This window comes from Oncorhynchus clarkii, chromosome 17 (genome assembly GCF_045791955.1).
Source record: "Oncorhynchus clarkii lewisi isolate Uvic-CL-2024 chromosome 17, UVic_Ocla_1.0, whole genome shotgun sequence".
Classification (NCBI taxonomy): Eukaryota; Metazoa; Chordata; class Actinopteri; order Salmoniformes; family Salmonidae; genus Oncorhynchus; species Oncorhynchus clarkii.
Window position 1 is genome coordinate 37,098,392 of NC_092163.1, and position 17,919 is coordinate 37,116,310.

The window sequence follows — 17,919 nt, forward strand, 5'->3', positions numbered from 1 at the left end:
AGGAGGACGCACACTTATGAGCACACACACACACCTGTGTATGCATCATATACACACACACATACACAGAAATTAGTGCATGCAGACCCACGGACACACACACTAACACCCCCCCCTCTCTCTCTCTGTCCCCTATGTTTGTGTTCAGAGTGGCGTCAGGGAAGGATGGCCCGGATCATCCTCCAGGACGAGGACGTCACCACCAAGATAGACAACGACTGGAAGAGACTCAACACACTGGCCCATTACCAGGCAAGTCTCTCATGCTTTAGGTTTAGATCTCAAAGTTGACTAAGTCATGTCGTTTAATCAATCAGTCAGTCAATTACATTTTATTTGTAGTCTATACTTTACAATTACAGATTTACAAAAAAGTTCTGCATCGACGTAGGATACCACTCGAACATCACTTGGTGTCTGCAGCCACAAATTCATGGGTGTCATATCACCAATTTCCCAGACTGAACCAGGTTTTTCTCTAGGATTTTGTGTGGGGTACAGAGATGAGGTTGTCATTCAAAAATCATGTTAAACACTATTATTGCACACAGAAAGAGTTGATGCAACTTATTGTGACTTTTTAAGCACATCTTTTATTATTTAGGCTTGCCATAACAAAGGGGTTGAATACTTATGGACTCAAGACATTTCAGCTTCTCATTTTTTATTAATTTGTTTGTTTTTTTCATTAAAAAATCACTTTTACGTTATCGGGTATTGACACAAAATCTCAATTGAAGTCATTTTAAATTCAGGCTGTAACACAACAAAATGTGGAAAAAGTCAAGGGGTGTGAATAGGGCTGTGGCGGTCATGAAATCTGTCTGCCGGTGATTGTCAAGCAAATAACTGCCGGTCTCACAGTAATTGACTGTAAATTAACATTAACACGCTTAGCATCTCCTGGCTTCCACACATAGCCTACATTGATGCAGACTGTTGGAACATCTACATTTTTTTTTAAGTTTAAAAAAATCAATTTAATATAGCCTACACCATCACAATAAATCCATTATTTATTTTAGACAGGTCTAAAGAAACATGATATGAAGAAAATGTAGTCTATTTCAGAAGAACAGAATAGCATACTCTGAGTTGTCCTTATGTTAAGTCCTGATCTGGCTATACCATATGGATGTGTTCTACACTAGTTCATTTAGCAGACAAGATTTGCTTAGAATTCCCATGGCATACATTTTTTTATTCTTTTATAGTATGAGGAATTCAATTTATCATAGCTTACTAAAATAAAAAGGATATTTTCTCCAAACGATTTCAAAGCAAGTGCGCACATGCAGCTATTCTGTGTTGAGCGGTTAACAAAGAAACTGGTCCTCCTATATGCTAATTTAGAGTTATTTATGCAACTTTAATAGTACAAACGCTGGGCTATATGTTTTGATGTTTAATACATTCTATGGCTGCATGATGGGACTCTAATGATGATTTGAAAAAAAGTCGCAAGCTGCACACACTTCATCAGTCTCTCATTCACCATTTGACAAGCACTTGATAATAGTCACACCAGGCCTCAAATTTCCTGGCGGCATGCCCCTTGAGTGGCCTTATGCCCCCTAAAAAAAAATCCATGCCTTTTGCAGCAAAAAAATAAATGTCCTCTCACTGTCAACTGCGTTTATTTTCAGCAAACTTAACATGTGTGATATTGGTATGATCACAACAGGATTCAACAACTGAGACATAAACTGAATAGGTTCCACAGACATGTGACTAACAGAAATAGACAAATGTGTCCCTGAACAAAAGGGTGGTCAAAATCAAAAGTAACAGTCGGTATCTGGTGTGGCCACCAGCTGCATTAAGTACTGCAGTGCATATCCTCATGGACTGCAGCAGATTTGCCAGTTCTTGCTGTGAGATGTTACCCCACTCTTCCACCAAGGCACCTGTATGTTCCCGGACATTTCTGTGGGGAATGGCCCTAGCCATTACCCTCCGATCCAACAGGTCCCAGATGTGCTCAATGGGATTGAGATCCGGGCTCTTCGCTGGCCATGGCAGAACACTGACATTCCTGTCTTGCAGGAAATCACTCACAGAACGAGCAGTATGGCAGGTGGCATTGTCATGCTGGAGGGTCATGTCAGGATGAGCCTGCAGGAAGGGTACCACATGAGGGAGGAGGATGTCTTCCCTGTAACGCACAGTGTTGAGATTGCCTGCAATGACAACAAGCTCAGTCCGATGATGCTGTGAAACACCGCCCCATACCATGACGGACCCTCCACCTCCAAATCGATCCCGCTCCAGAGTACAGGCCTCGGTGTAACGCTCATTCCTTCGACGATAAACGCGAATCCGACCATCTCCCCTGGTGAGACAAAACCGCGACTGGTCAGTGAAGAGCACTTTTTGCCAGTCCTGTTTGGTCCAGCGATGGTGGGTTTTCGCCCATAGTTGCCGGTGATGTCTGGTGAGGACCTGCCTTACAACAGGCCTACAAGCCCTCAGTCCAGCCTCTCTCAGCCTACTGCAGACAGTCTGAGCACTGATGGAGGGATTGTGCGTTCCTGGTGTAACTCGGGCAGTTGTTGTTGCCTGTCCCACAGGTGTGATGTTCGGATGTACCGATCCCGTGCAAGTGTTGTTACACGTAGTCTGCCACTGCGAGGATGATCTAATCAAATTTATTTATATAGCCCTTCGTACATCAGCTGATATCTCAGTGCTGTTAAAAAAAACAGGATGGATCAGCTGTTCATCCTGTCTCCCTGTATCACTGTCTTAGGTGTATCACAGTACGGATATTGCAATTTATTGCCCTGGCCATATCTGCAGTCCTCATGAGTCCTTGCAGCATGCCTAAGGCACGGTCACGCAGATGAGCAGGGACCCTGGGCATCTTTCTTTTGGTGTTTTTCAGAGTCAGTAGAGAAAAGCCTCTTTAGTGTCCTAAGTTTTCATAACTGTGACCTTAATTGCCTGCCTTCTGTAAGCTGTTAGTGTCTTAACGACCGTTCCACAGATGCATGTTCATTAATTGTTTATGGTTCATTGAACAAGCATGGGAAACAGTGTTTAAACCCGTTACAATGAAGATCTGTGAAGTTATTTGGATTTTTGTGAATTTTCTTTGAAAGGCAGGGTCCTGAAAAAGGGACGGTTTATTATCCCCCATAGCACAAAAGTTGACCTATTCTATTGGTCAACTTGTTCTTCTGTGCAATAAATAAATATTCCAAACATTCTCTGGGACAGCTGTAGGATGCGATAGATCCCAAATGAACACAATGATAGAACATTGCTCCGAGATGCACAAATAGGATATACCATTTTAAAATGTGTGCATCTTAAATCAGCCATAAATCTTCTTGTGACAGGGGGAATGGGAGTGTGTTGTGTGCAACAGGGAGGGGCAATTGATTGCAAGCTTCACAAAAAAAAGATACAATTGTATATTAAAAAATGTCTGTCTATGGGGAACATGGTTTACGTGTTATGCTCAACCTACTTAAAAATAGCCAAAAACAGTAGAACCAGCTCACCTGCTTTTACACTATGATTTGACTAGTAGATGTTCAATGTTTTTTTTTCTTCAGTATTTAAAAATAAAAAGTTTTACCATATACAAATTTGAGTTCAGGTCACGTTAATTAACATGCTTGACCTCGAAATGAGAGACAGGTTGTTGTTGTTGTTTTTTTACCTGAAAATGAATCACTAATCACTTTAAATAAATAATAATCTTCAGGAATGACTTTCCCAAAGTAACAAAATAATGGGCTTTACAATGATGGTGAAAACCTGGAGAAGCTTTGAGTTTAAGTGGGTAGAAATGTTCAGAGAATTCAGAGGGACATGCCAACATTTTGGCCCTTTAGCCAGTCTTTATTCATATTTAAAAAATCAGATTGCATTTTCATGTGGTCTATATTAAAGGGCACTTCACTTCATATAACAGGCTTTTCAAATCCAATAATGGTGCACAATTACTTCAGATGTCAAAGGGACGCAAAAGGGACTCATTTCGTGAAACGACTCTCACGCTACTTGTCTACTGATTATAAACATATTTTTGCTGTCACACCAATAACAACGTCAGTCATTGAGCTTCGGGATTTGTAGTACTGACTCCGACTAAGAAAAAGTATTGGTCGACCAAGTCTTTTCCAAACGTGCATTTTTTTTAGACACATCCTTTGTGTTTTGATCCAAATCCGCTATATCCACTGAGCTTGTCTGATGCTTTAATAAGAGCAGCGTTTGATGAAATAATTAAGACACACAGATGACTAGAGGGAGCCGGACCGCAACTGATTTGATTGTGTTGGGCCGACCTGAGAATTGCTGCACTGTAAAAAAAAAAAAATGTAAATAACAGTTAGTGACTGTGTGACTAGCACTCGTTGTCTCTTTTGCTCTCCTCCCTGCTGTAGTGACCAGTACAGAACATCAGCAGTGTTTATCGTACTGTCTGTGTTGCTGAAACTGCATCATAATGCAGGTAGCCTCGTAACCGAACAAGGCAGTTAACCCACTGTTCCTAGGCCGTCATTGAAAATAAGAATTTGTTCTTTAACTTACTTGCCTAGTTAAATAAAGGTAAAATGAAAAAATTATAATTACAACCATTTCTGTAATGGTAATAACAAACACCGAACACCGTAATACATGTGACAGCAAAATGGATGCAGATCATGTGACAAATAAACATGAAATGGGGGGAATGTTTGGTTGCTCAGGGGGTAAAGGGGGAAGTCAAATGTGTGGAATAAAATTGACAAAAAATACTTGATCAAGAAAAATAAGGTAAGGAGCAGGCGCTGCATGCATATTATGCCAAACAGGTGCTGTTAGTTTACAATATCATTTTTTGGATCATTTGAAGCAATGTAAACAACACTAAATAAATTATAAGGTACTGAAGAGTCTGTTGCAACGGGGGGGGGGGGCTTTTATTACAGAAAAGGCTTCTTTAATGATGTTGGTCCATGCTGACGCAATGGCATCACGCATTTGCTGCAGATTGGACGGCGGAACCGCAATTTTCGCCCACAAGACTGCTGCTGACTGGATGATTTTTGTTTGTCTTACCGTTCTCTGGAAACCCAAAACACTGTTGTGCATGGAAAGCCCAGGAGGGCGGCCGTTTCTGAGATACTGGATCCAGCGTGCCTGGCACCGACGATCATACCACGCTCCAAGTCACTTAGGTCACTCATTTAGCCCATTATAGAGTTACATTTTACAGTAGCTGGATGCCTGTCTGCCTGATTTATATAGCAAGTCATGGCCACGTGACTCACTGTCTTAAAAAGCAATCCATTTTTGTGAACGGGGCTGTACCTAATAAACTGGCCGGTGAGTGTATATCTCTAACTGTTTTGATGTTGCCTATATTCCCAGGTGACGGATGGCTCAGTGATTGCCCTGGTGCCCAAGCAGAACTCTGCCTACAACATCTCCAACTCCTCCACCTTCACCAAGTCACTCAGCAGATACGGTGTGTGTTTGCGTTTAGACAGGCAGCCCAATTCTATTTTTTTTTTATCCACTAACTGTTTTTTTGACCAATCAATTTTCAGATCTTTGTCAGAGCTGATCTGATTGGACAAAACACCAATTAGTGGAAAAAGGTGTTGTGCTTTTCTGTGAATATGTTTCAGAAAGCACGGCTAAACATGAGAAATATCAATATAAATGATGCGTGCCAAGTCTTGACAGTAAGGTTTTAGAGTGATGTAAGTGACTAGAGACTCCCCCCCCCCCCCCTCTCTTGATTTCCTCTCATATCCTATCTCTATCAAATGTCACATAATACATTCATCTGAATCCGAACCATGTCCCCTCTACCCCATCTTCCCGTCCAGAGAGTATGTTGAGGACGGCCAGTAGTCCAGACAGCCTGCGCTCCCGCACCCCCATGATCACGCCCGACCTAGAGAGTGGCACCAAGCTGTGGCACCTGGTCAAAAACCACGACCACTCGGACCAGCGTGAGGGCGATCGCGGCAGCAAGATGGTCTCTGAGATCTACCTGACCCGCCTGCTCGCCACAAAGGTAAAACAAAGTTAGACACTTCCCCTCTCCACAGCATTGCACAAAACAATGGCAGGCAATTTCTCTCCCCTCGTATCTAAAACTAGTAACCACGAACTTCAAACTAGTAACCACGAACTTCAATGACTAATATTCCTGCACCCCAATAACATCGTCGCCGAAAAGGGCTTGTTAGCGAGCCCTTTATAAGCCATGTTTTCTTATTAAAAAAATGGCTGACATTAGCTAAACTGCGTCTAGGCTCTGGAGTTCATGGGCACATAGACATGTCACATAGGCTTCAGGAGCCAGCTGGTTAGATATGATTCCACCATGGGCAACAACAACTGGCTACTAGTTCATTTTCAGCCACATATGTTCAACTCATAGCTAGTATATCCACCACATTCAGAAAGATAGCTACTGACTGAAATGTAGCTAGCTAGCATGCTGAATCACACTAGGGATTAAACATTTTCTGAAAATCTACAGAGTTTCTATACCTGGGAAATAACTTAACAATCAGAATTGCCCATTTGAAAGCATTTTAAAACCAAGGTAGGGTTACTCAGGGTTCCCGCAAAATAAGATTGTTGATGTGCCACATTGCCGTCTTGGATGCACCACTATGTAAAGATTTTACAGCAAGTGAAACTGATATTTAGTAATGATAGAATAACTTTGGTCGCCAATGACATTGTTGTGAATTGCTAAACAGGCCGTTCATAAATTCAGAGCGTTATCATGTTCCTCAATTAATTCAACGCATTTTGGCAGTAGGCTCGACACAGAGCGCACACCGAGTTGGTCATAGCGTTGCCGAATCATGCAAACTTTGTAACTGCGGTCAAACGAGAGTCAAATGACCAAAGTTGCTAAGCTTGCTAGATAACCTCCAACGAATGACAGAATATCTCCTATTTGGCTAAATCAAGTTGATGATTATACAGATATCAGATCAGCTCATGAATAATGGAGAGATGAAGAGTGGAAATTGTTTAAATATCAAGGTGGGGACCAACTTTGTTCAAAAAAATATCCATATCTACTCTCATACTGTTTCTTGAGCCCACATTCTCTACCGAAGCGCTCATATTGGCAGCAATACGAGACAGCGCAGAGAAGTGGGGGACATTTTATGGCTTTATTTTGACATGCATAGGCGAGACGTGCTTTGATAATGCAACTCGTCGATTATAGATTAAAGTTAGGAATTTTTTATGCGATTTCTGGTTCCAGTGGGATTGGGATGATAGGAAAATAGCCTAGTCTATATAGAGGCCCTAGGCTCAACACCGGTTTAAATCAATGTACCGGGATCCCGGGTTCCCCGTGTTATACCCTATCTAGCCAACTAATCGTCTTATTCTTTGATGCATTTTTTGTCAACTTGCTCATATCAAGCAATAGACAGTTTGTGGAAAGGTAAAAATAACTAGTGGACACGCTTTATCAATGATCAGTCAGTGGAACTAAAATATATTGGTAGCTCGCTGGTGAAGTTTTTATTCATTTCACAATTAATTAAGCTGGGTTTCCCAGGTCGTTCGGTGCTTACTGCTAATGCCGGCGAGGAAGCTAAACAGGCGGCTTTGCAGCGCGTCTGTATGACGGTTCACACCCAAGAAGGCTCAACCAATCACCCGACGTAACTGATGAATATTAATGACTTTGCCGACAGCTATCCTATAAAAGGAGGGATAGCTCCTCCAATAAAGAAAAACAACACCCACTGTCCAAGCTCGAACCGCTTTCCTCCCGCAGCCAGCTCGCTCATTGACCTTTGTTTCCCAGGCGACTGGCTCAGAGGCTCATTAACATTTTTCATAACCTTTTGCATGAGGAGGTGCAGCTCCCAAACGCTACGTTGTGTCTTAATTAGCAGCCTGACCTTTGGCTATTGAGCTGTTTGGTGTTAGCTGGAATCGGGTCCCGGGCGAGGGGGGGTGGGTGGGGGGGGCTTTCTCCTAGGACCTAGAACATTTTATCGGTACCCTCAAGGCAGTGTTTGAATTGATTAATGGGATGTCCATATTTTTGTTCTAGCCCAGCTATAAAACACACCTTGGTTGAATCAAGCGCTTCCAGATGAGTTGGTTTGTGTTGGGCTAGAACAAAAATGTGCATTTCTTCAAGTCACCGGGCCCCAGGTTTGCTGTCCAGAGTTGCGTTCGTAAGGGTGCGTCGTACCGAACATTCCAGATGGAAATGCTCTTGCAGGTAGAAGGCTCTTGTTTCTATCTGATCGTTCCACAACGTGAATGCAGCCCAGCCCATGTTTTACTGAGACTGCTGCTAGTGACACTAGTATTAAGCACTAGAGCCGGTGTTATGCTATTAACCAACAGCCTGTTACTTTCTGCTCCTCCATGCCTTGTTGGTAGCATATCATCTACCAGGCTCAGAATGCCCCACCATACCATGCAGTCATTTACAGGCGCTAACTACGTTAAGGCGTTTTTTGCTCACCCTTGCAATATCTCTCCCCTGTTATTTTCTCATTATCTTGTGATTTCCATTGTTACTTCAGGTAGAAAAGTGCAAGGTAGGGAATATGGGGGTTGGAGTGTTTCTAGTCATTAACACAAGTGGGAGGACAACAGGAGACTTGGCCAAGTGTAGTTTCATCTTATTGTAATAGTGCCTGATACTTTCCATTCTTCCCAAAAGTGCATTAATCCGCAGAGTGCACACCCTGCCAATCTGACTCTCCAAGCAGCCTCAATCAAATGCTCCAAGTATTTGAAAGAAAACCAATAATTTTTTAACCCAGGTCTGTGATTCATCACCATCTTCCTTCTCGTCTCCCCAGGGTACGTTGCAGAAGTTTGTGGACGACCTGTTTGAGACTATCTTCAGCACGGCCCACAGAGGTAGCGCCCTGCCACTCGCCATCAAGTACATGTTTGACTTCCTGGACGAGCAGGCCGATAAACACTCCATTTCTGACTCGGACGTACGGCACACGTGGAAGAGCAACTGGTGAGTGGGTCAGGGCAGTTTGTGCATGTGTGTTGGGTGTGTGTGAGACAGAGGGAGGAAGAGCAAGTGTGTGTGAGGTAGGTTGTCTAAGAGAGTATATGTGACAGTGTGTGAGAGAAGCTGGGTAATAGTGTTTCTCCTGGCAGTGTTTGGGGGTGTTAGGGACAGAGGAGGCTGGTGGAAAGAGCTATAGAAGGATGGGATATAGATTTGTAATGGCTGGAATGGAATATGGAACAGCATCAAATACATCAAACATATGGAAACCACGTTTGACTCCGTTCCATTTACTCCATTCCAGCCATTACAATGAGCACGTCCTCCTACAGTGGCAAGAAAAAGTGTGAGCCCTTTGGAAATAACTGGATTTCTGCATAAATTGGTCATGACATTTGATCTGAGCTTCATCTAGGTCACAACAATAGATAAACATAGTCTGCTTAAACTAATAACACACAAACAATTATACGTTTTCATGTCTTTATTGAACACCGTGTAAACATTCACAGTGCATGGTGGGAAAAGTATGTGAACCCTTGGATTTAATAAATGGCTGACCCTCCTTTGGCAGCATTAACCTCAACCAAATGTTTTACGTAGTTGCGGATCAGACCTGCCCAACGGTCAGGAGGAATTTTGGAACATTCCTCTTTACAAAACTGTTTCAGTTCAGCAATATTCCTCGGATGTCTGGTGTGAACTGCTCTCTTGAAGTAATGTCACAGCATTTCAATCGGGTTGAGGTCAGGACTCTGACGGCCACTCAAGAAGGCATATTTTCTTCTGTTGAAGCCATTCTGTTGTTGATTTACTGTGTTTTGGGTCGTTGTCCTGTTGCATCACCCAACTTCTAATGAGCTTCAATTGGCGGACAGATAGCCTACATTCTCGTGCAAAATGTCTTGATAAACTTGGGAATTCATTTTTCTGTCTGATAGCAAGCTGTCCAGGCCCTGAGGCAGCAAAGCAGCCCCAAACCATGATGCTCCCTCCACCATACTTTACAGTTGGGATGAGGTTTTGATGTTGGTGTGCTGTGCCTTTTTTTCTCCACACGCTAGGGAGAGTAGCAGCAGTGCTGAACTTTCTCCATTTATAGACAATTTGTCTTATCCTGGATTGATGAACATCAAGGCTTTTAGAGATACTTTTGTAACCCTTTCCAGCTTTATGCAAGTCAACAATTCTTAATCTTAGGTCATCTGAGATCTCTTTTGTTCAAGGCATGGTTCACATCAGGCAATGATTCTTGTGAATAGCAAACTCAAATGTTGATTTTTTTTTCATAGGGCAAGGCAGCTCTAACCGACATCTCCAATCTTGTCTCATTGATTGGACTCCAGGTTAGCTGACTCCTGACTCCAATTAGCCTTTGGAGAAGTCATTAGCCTAGTGGTTCACGTACTTTTTCCAACCTACACTGTGAATGTTTCAATTAGAGGTCGACCGATTATGATTTTTCAACGCAGATACCGATTATTGGAGGACCAAAAAAGCCAATACCGATTAATCGGCCGATTTATTTAAATAAAAAAACCATGTTAATGTATTTGTAATAATGACAATTACAACAATACTGAATTAACACTTATTTCAACTTAATATAATACATCAATAAAATCAATTTGGCCTCAAGTAGATAATGAAACATGTTCAATTTGGTTTAAATAATGCAAAAAAAAAGCGTTGGAGAAGAAAGTAAAAGTGCAATATGTGCTATGAAAGAAAGCTAACTTTTCAGTTCCTTGCTCAGAACATGAGAACATATGAAAGCTGGTGGTTCCTTTTAACATGAGTCTTCAATATTCCCAGGTAAGAAGTTTTAGGTTGTAGTTATTATAGGACTATTTTCCTCTATACCATTTGTATTTCATTAACCTTTGACTATTGGATGTTCTTATAGGCACTTTAGTGTTGCCTGTGTAACAGTATAGCTTCCGTCCCTCTCCTCGCTCCTCCCTGGGCTCGAACCAACAACACAACGACAACAGCCACCACATCGAAGCAGCGTTACCCATGCAGAGCAAGGGAAACAACCACCCCAAGGCTCAGAGCGAGTGAAGTTTGAAACGCTATTAGCTTGCGCTAACTAGCTAGCAATTTCACTTCGGTCACACCAGCCTCACCTCGGAGTTGATAGGTCATAAACAGCGCAATGCTTGACACACAACGAAGAGCTGCTGGGAAAACGCACAAAAGTGCTGTTTGAATGAATGTTTACGCGCCTGCTTCTGCCTACCACCACTCAGTCAGATAGGTAGATACGTGTATGCTTGTATGCTCAGTCAGATTATATGCAACACAGGACACGCTAGATAATATCTAGTAATATCATCAACCATGTGTAGTTAACTAGTGATTATGATTGTTTTTTATAAGATAAGTTTAATGCTAGCTAGCAACTTACCTTGGCTTACTGCATTTGCGTAACAGGCAATCTCCTTGTGGAGTGTAACGAGAGAGAGGCAGGTTGTTATTGCGTTGGACTAGTTAACTGTAAGGTTGCAAGATTGGATCCCCCGAGCTGACAAGGTGAAAATCTGTCTTTCTGCCCCTGAGAGAGGCAGTTAACCCACCGTTCCTAGGCCGTCATTGAAAATGAGAATGTGTTCTTAACTGACTTGCCTAGTTAAATAAAGATTAAATAAAGGTGTAAAAACAAATATATATATACTGTGTGTGTTATTAGTTGAAGCACACTGTTTGTCTATTGTTATGACTTAGATGAAGATCAGATCAAATTCCATGACCAATTTATGCAGAAACCCAGGTGATTCCAAAGGGTTCACATACTTTTTCTTGCCACTGCATAGTTCATCCCACCAGCCTCCTCTGGTTATGGTTAACTCAAATGTGTTCCCTCTCTCCTTCCCTCTCCCCCCCTCTTTTACCCCCTCCCCCCTCTCCCAGTCTTCCTCTGAGGTTCTGGGTGAACGTGATCAAGAACCCCCAGTTTGTGTTCGACATCCACAAGAACAGCATCACGGACGCCTGTCTGTCTGTGGTGGCCCAGACTTTCATGGACTCCTGTTCCACCTCAGAACACAAGCTGGGCAAAGACTCACCCTCCAACAAGCTGCTCTACGCTAAAGACATTCCCAACTACAAGAACTGGGTGGAACGGTACGGCTAGTAGCTGTGTTATGCACCTGGCAGACATTTTGGATCAGGTTGAAAATGAGGCCCTTGATTTCACTTTGTTTAAGATTGGGATTCAAACAGGGTTTTATCCTCTTTTTAAACCATTTGATGCATCATATGATGTATCGTACTGTATGAAAGAGTAATTTGCACCGTTCAAGATAAGGTATTTTGTAACAATGTCTTACTCTTAAATAATTTCTGGGTAACAATTAATTATCTTACTGTAGTAGTTTTCAATTTAATTGTCCAATTTTTTATATTTTTTATGCGTTTTAGCAAAATAACTTTTTCAAGCAAGAATATTGCTAGGACTGTCTGGGAGTGGTCTGGGTGGGGAGGGAAAAACTGAAAACTAGCCGTTACTGGCTCTTTGTTATTGGTCTATTAACCAATTTACCGCATGGTGAAATCACCAGGCAAGGAGAAACTTCACCCATGTAATACCTGCTGATTAGAAGGGGTCGTTGTCCTGTTGCATCAGGACCTATCAATAACACTGATCACATTTTTTACACTTTTACAGTGTTACTTTCATCAGCTGTTGTACAATATGATACAAAACACAGGAGAAAACTGAACTTGACTGCGGCGGGCCTTTGATATATATTCTAAACTTGATAATTCTACCGATAGGGTTAATGGCAAGCGCCTCAATGAATCATTTGGTCTTTTGATCCTCTCTCCTATCCCTTCTTTTTGTTGTTGTTTCCCCTTCCCTCGCTCTCTCTTCTCCCTCTCCTTTCTTTCTCTCCTCTCTCTCTCTCTCCTTTAATCACCCTACTTTAATCCTGTTGCCTCTCTCAGGTACTACTCCGACATCTCGCGGATGCCTGTCATCAGTGACCAGGATATGAGTGCGTACCTGGCGGAGCAGTCGCGGCTCCACCTTAGCCAGTTCAACAGCATGAGCGCCCTGCACGAGATCTACTCCTACATAGTCAAGTACAAGGACGAGGTGAGGACAGTGGCCACCGTTTAGTTTGTTTGTTTATGGAGCCTTTATTTAGAAAGGATTGCACCCTACTTTGGAATATATCACTTTGAGAAGCTGCTCCGTTGTTGCTCTCAACTACTGCTTTTGTCAAATTAATGTGACACGGTTTCTCATTGTTCTTCTCCCTCCTCTCTCTCTCATTCGCTATTGCCCTCATTCTCTTTCTCTCTCGCTCCATCCCTCCCCTTTGTCTCTTTCCTCTCTCTCTCTCTCTCTCTCTCTCTCTCTCTCTCTTTCTCTTTCTCTTTCTCTTTCTCTCTCTCTTTCTCTTTCTCTCTTTCTCTCTATCTCTCCCTCTCTCTTTCTCCATCCTCAGATCCTGTCAGCTCTGGAGAGGGATGAGCAGTCGCGGAGGCAGAGACTCAGGAGCAAGCTGGAGCAGGTCATTGACACAATGGCCCTGGCCAGCTGAGGAATGACCCTTCCTCTCATCTGATTCTTCTCCATCTTCCTCTCCGTCTCTCCTCACCCAGAGAAAATGAAACTCAGACAGTGTGGTTTTCAAACCCTCCTAAAAACACATGATGAGCTACTGCAAAGGACAGAAGGCAGTACACTGCACAGGGGCAATTCAGCAGTACTGGGCGGGCCTGTGCGTGTGTGTATGTGTGTGTAAATGCAGGTCTATAAGTGTGTATGTGTGTCAGAGACCGGGGGCACTGGACATTTCGTCGCACACACACCGAGAGACAACATCACCGGAAAGCATTTTGATTATCGTAGCTGTTGTCGTCGTGGTTTTGTTTCTCCGCTGTCGGTTTTCCTGGATTTTGTCTTCGCTGAAGCCGTGTCTCGGGTAGCCAGGATGGGAGTTTTTGGAATGGAACTCCGTTTTGGCATCACGAAAAGGACGGAACGTTGTTTGGACATGGGCCTTTCTCGGAGCCAATGAGAGAGTGGCTCCTCGGGTCACATGATTCCTGTAGGAGTCAAAGACATTATTACTGTTGTTTTTGTTTTCGTATCATTTAAAAAAAATAAATGTAATCAACTGCCCACTCTGATCTCTCGCCACCTGTGTTACTGCTGAATTTGCACAATTTACAGAAAAGTTACAAAGGAAGACTATATAGATATTATATATAAATACAACTACATTTTTAAAGAAATTAAGATTAGGGTTAAAACATTTCAGTTTTTAGCTGACAAACACAATTTTAAAAATCCATCTGTTGAAACAATGAAATTTGATATTTCAAGCAACAAAAAAATCTACATTAGAAGAATAAAACAACCGCAAAAGAAAAATAAACAAAAGTTATCCTGTGCCATGTTTTTGTTGTTGTTGTGAAGTGCAAAGACATTTTGTTAGATGGAATATGCTACCGTATGATTTAAATATAAATATGCCTCGTGACTGAAATGATTCTCTGAGTAATAAAAGATGGGAAGATACGAAAATGTAAAATATCTAGGGAAGAAGAAAGCAACTTTGTCCCTTAGGGCCACCATAGGAAGGGCATCTCATTATATTGTCATATTTCTGTATTGGAAAGTTGGGCTGGAGAGGTCCTGCGAAAATAAGAATTTGCTGTCCTTTCCGATTTGTCGTGCAATCTCGTTTTTTGAAAAGCATCACAGACTCACGCAAGCGTTGCTTCTTTTCCTAGACACTTCAGATGAAATCTAGTTTGAAGGCTAATTTGTATCTTCCAGGGCTAAAGAATTTGACAGTTTGTGCTACAGTGGTTGACCAATGTAGAGCATTTCACTACTTGAACCAATAACCATCTATAAGCTACCCCACCACCAGTTAGCATCACTACATCTGATTGGCTGAGCATGGCAGGAAATGACCAATGCTGAGTGGGGTCATAGGTCAACGAGTGCACATGTGATAGAACATCCACTTTACCCGACATGTGACCTGAAATAACGTATTGGGTACAGTACATCTTGAGGGGGGCTATGAACGGGAGGAAAACCCAGTTTTACGCCTAAACGAGTCTCGTTTCTCCACCCCTATACAACCGGAAATCCACCCTCCCTCAGTATTTCTCTTAATCTCTTCTGTACCTCCCTAGGCATTCTCTCATCCTCGCAACATCCAACGACAACAACAAGAACAGTCAAACTCTTGGTGGTTCCAGACTTGGTCCACCTATCCACTAGTGTTAGCCTCAGAATGTGTTCTCAGTCAACTTAACTGGTAAAATAAGGGTTAAATAAATAGCTAAATGGGGTCAGGTAGGGCTTTACTAAGCCTCAGTCTAAAATGACAAAGTGGAGAAAGACAGAAAGCCTTTTCCAGCTCCAGGCCCCTCTCGCTCATCTCTTCCCAATGCTATTATGCAGATAATAGGCAAGGTGACGGTAGTACGGTACGGAAATCTCCTTCTCTCCTAACCCAGAGATATGAGACGAGACGGGGCTTTAGCTCTCACCCATAGGGGGGTTGGGACCGGGGAGAAGAGGCACCCTCCACTCATTAGCAACACAAGGCTAAGTAATCCCTTAGCTCCCCTGGCACTTGTTTCCATCTAAACAAACCCTAATGCCATGTGTGGCTTAAGCTTTTTTATATACTTCTCTCTTAAGATAATTGTTATTCTTGCTCTTCTATTTTCCCTTCTTTTTTTGAAGTTTTGGAAGTTTGACTTTGTGGTGCGATGTTTTTTTTAATTGCTTGCCCAAAACCAAACTGTGGTCTAATGTATTTTTGTTTGATTTTGTACATTGTATTTACTTCGTTTTTTTTTCATGATGATGACGTGAAATTAAGCTTTTGGCAAATTTTATTGTAATTGGGTTGTTTAAGTTGTTTTTCCTCGTCTCTCTTTTGAACATGTACATTGTGCGTAATACGGTACGCCGGAGATAAAGACGTCTTTGGTTTATCTGAAGTTGAAGTACTTTACCGATCTAAAGGTTTATTTTCTGATCTCCACGATTAGTGGAAAACATTGCATCAGATAAGCATCTGTGTCTTTTCAAGATTGAATGAGTGACTTGATGCTATAATCCACATCTTCATTTTTTTTTTTTACCATCAGGGCTATCATTTTAATCGGAAATAAATGCTGTTGCAATTCATTGTATGCCAGGTTCCTTCCAATATTCCTCTGCACAGAAATGAAAGAAGAAAAAAAAACACCCCTAAATAGACAGGACACATTGGTACATCTCAAATGGCACCATAATACCTATCTATTGCACTATGGCAGTGGTCAAAACTAGTGCACTACATAGGGAATATGGTGCCATTTTGGACACAGACATTGATGTATACAGCTATATTGCATTCCTGTTGTACCTTTCTCTACATATCGGACCGTTAACATACGGGTGCTAGCATGGTCCCAGATCAGTTTATGATGTGTGGCCAAGACAGTATTAACAATGTATTGAGAGGACTGCACAAACAGATTTGAGACCAGACTATACAGCTGCTGCTTTGAGAGCCAAACAGAACCCTTCTAGGGACCACTCGTCTTGCACTACTAGTGTTCTTGGGCCAAAACAACATTCCAAAGTTAGCTTCTTCGAACCGAACAGGGTTCCTTTCTAAGCAACCGTGTACCTGACTAACATGTTGGGAGAAAGCTTTACATTTTGACATAATACATTTTTAACTACTGTACATACTGCATTTTTTTTTTAAATGATTAGTCAGCTTTACAGGGTTTTTAAAAAAACATGTTTTTCCATGAGTACACAACTTTCCCTCTTTTGCTGAGTCTATCTTTCGGTGCTCTTAGATCACATGTTACATGAAGTAGATTGGTCTCCAAAGCTCCGGAGCTCAGTGAATTTGTTAATAGCAGTCCTATGATATATCCGCATCGTAACCGTGTATGTGGAAAATACATTACACGCTGGCAGCTCGGCCTGTCCAAACTCTTTCATTTGAGTTACTCCCATCACTGCCCTGGTTGGGTTTTTTATGAAGACGCAACTTATTCTCCATTTCTCAGGACATTGCCTCTGTTGTTTTGCGCCGTTCTCTCTGCGCTGCAGTTCCATTGTTTCAATGTTATGGCCTTGAGGGGAGGAGGACTTTAGCTTGTTTTTGCATGACTGCTTGAGTTTTCGATCAAGTCCAGAAGGCTCCTACGTGAGATTTAATTGTTTCACATGATCTGTCCCTGTTTGTTTGTTTGTATGGTGATTGGCTTGTGTTGGTGTCACTGAAGTGGCACAATGTACAGCATGTCGATTTAGTAGCATCATGGCCATTTAATGTGATCAAGAGGAACCCGGCGCTGAAACTTCACAGAGCCTGACATAACGCTGTCATAGGATCGATATAGTGCTGTCATATGATCGACAGCCGGCCGGAAGTCGTTTTGTGGCTAGCCCCACATTGTTTGGTTGACCATCTCATGCCATATTACAGTGTTACGTCAATCGACATACATATGAACTGTTATGACCTCACATGGTCCATCTCTCATCAACTCAAGTTAGCTCATCATTAGTCTTTTCCTGAATCAATCTCCACCCAAACAGATTGGGCCAGTTTCACGGAAGCAGAATAAGCCTATTCCTGGATTTAAAAAAAAACCTTTTCAAAGGAGATTCTCGAAAGGCATGATTTTTGGAGCGGGAATACGTTTAATTCTGATCTGGGAATCTGTGACCCAAAATGATCGACCCAGTCATGCCTTGTCATACTATTGCCTTTCCAAGCCCTGGTTTGAGAAGATTCTGATCATTTATTTTCCTTTTCAAACTCGCAACTCAGTAGCTGTAATTGTTCCAAATGAAAACTGCAAAGGATACAAGAAAATACAAAATCGATCAATTACGGACAAACTGGCAAACACATTTTTTTCCTACATACAATAATTCTGATACT

At 42.1% G+C, this 17,919-nt stretch overlaps 1 protein-coding gene across 2 annotated transcripts in view; it reads left to right on the plus strand.

Annotated features, from left to right (window-relative positions):
• LOC139370758 (plexin-A1-like) overlaps window positions 1-14,172 on the plus strand; it is a 314,226-nt gene extending 300,054 nt beyond the window's left edge. For both annotated transcript variants that reach the window (XM_071110449.1, XM_071110450.1), the window contains exons 26-32: window positions 149-252; window positions 5,368-5,464; window positions 5,832-6,022; window positions 8,814-8,983; window positions 11,894-12,106; window positions 12,932-13,082; window positions 13,438-14,172. In XM_071110449.1, the coding sequence (XP_070966550.1) occupies window positions 149-252; window positions 5,368-5,464; window positions 5,832-6,022; window positions 8,814-8,983; window positions 11,894-12,106; window positions 12,932-13,082; window positions 13,438-13,533 (1,022 nt within the window). In that variant the 3' untranslated portion in view covers window positions 13,534-14,172. The remainder of the gene's footprint in view (window positions 1-148; window positions 253-5,367; window positions 5,465-5,831; window positions 6,023-8,813; window positions 8,984-11,893; window positions 12,107-12,931; window positions 13,083-13,437) is intronic.
• The last annotated feature ends 3,747 nt before the right edge of the window (window positions 14,173-17,919 follow it).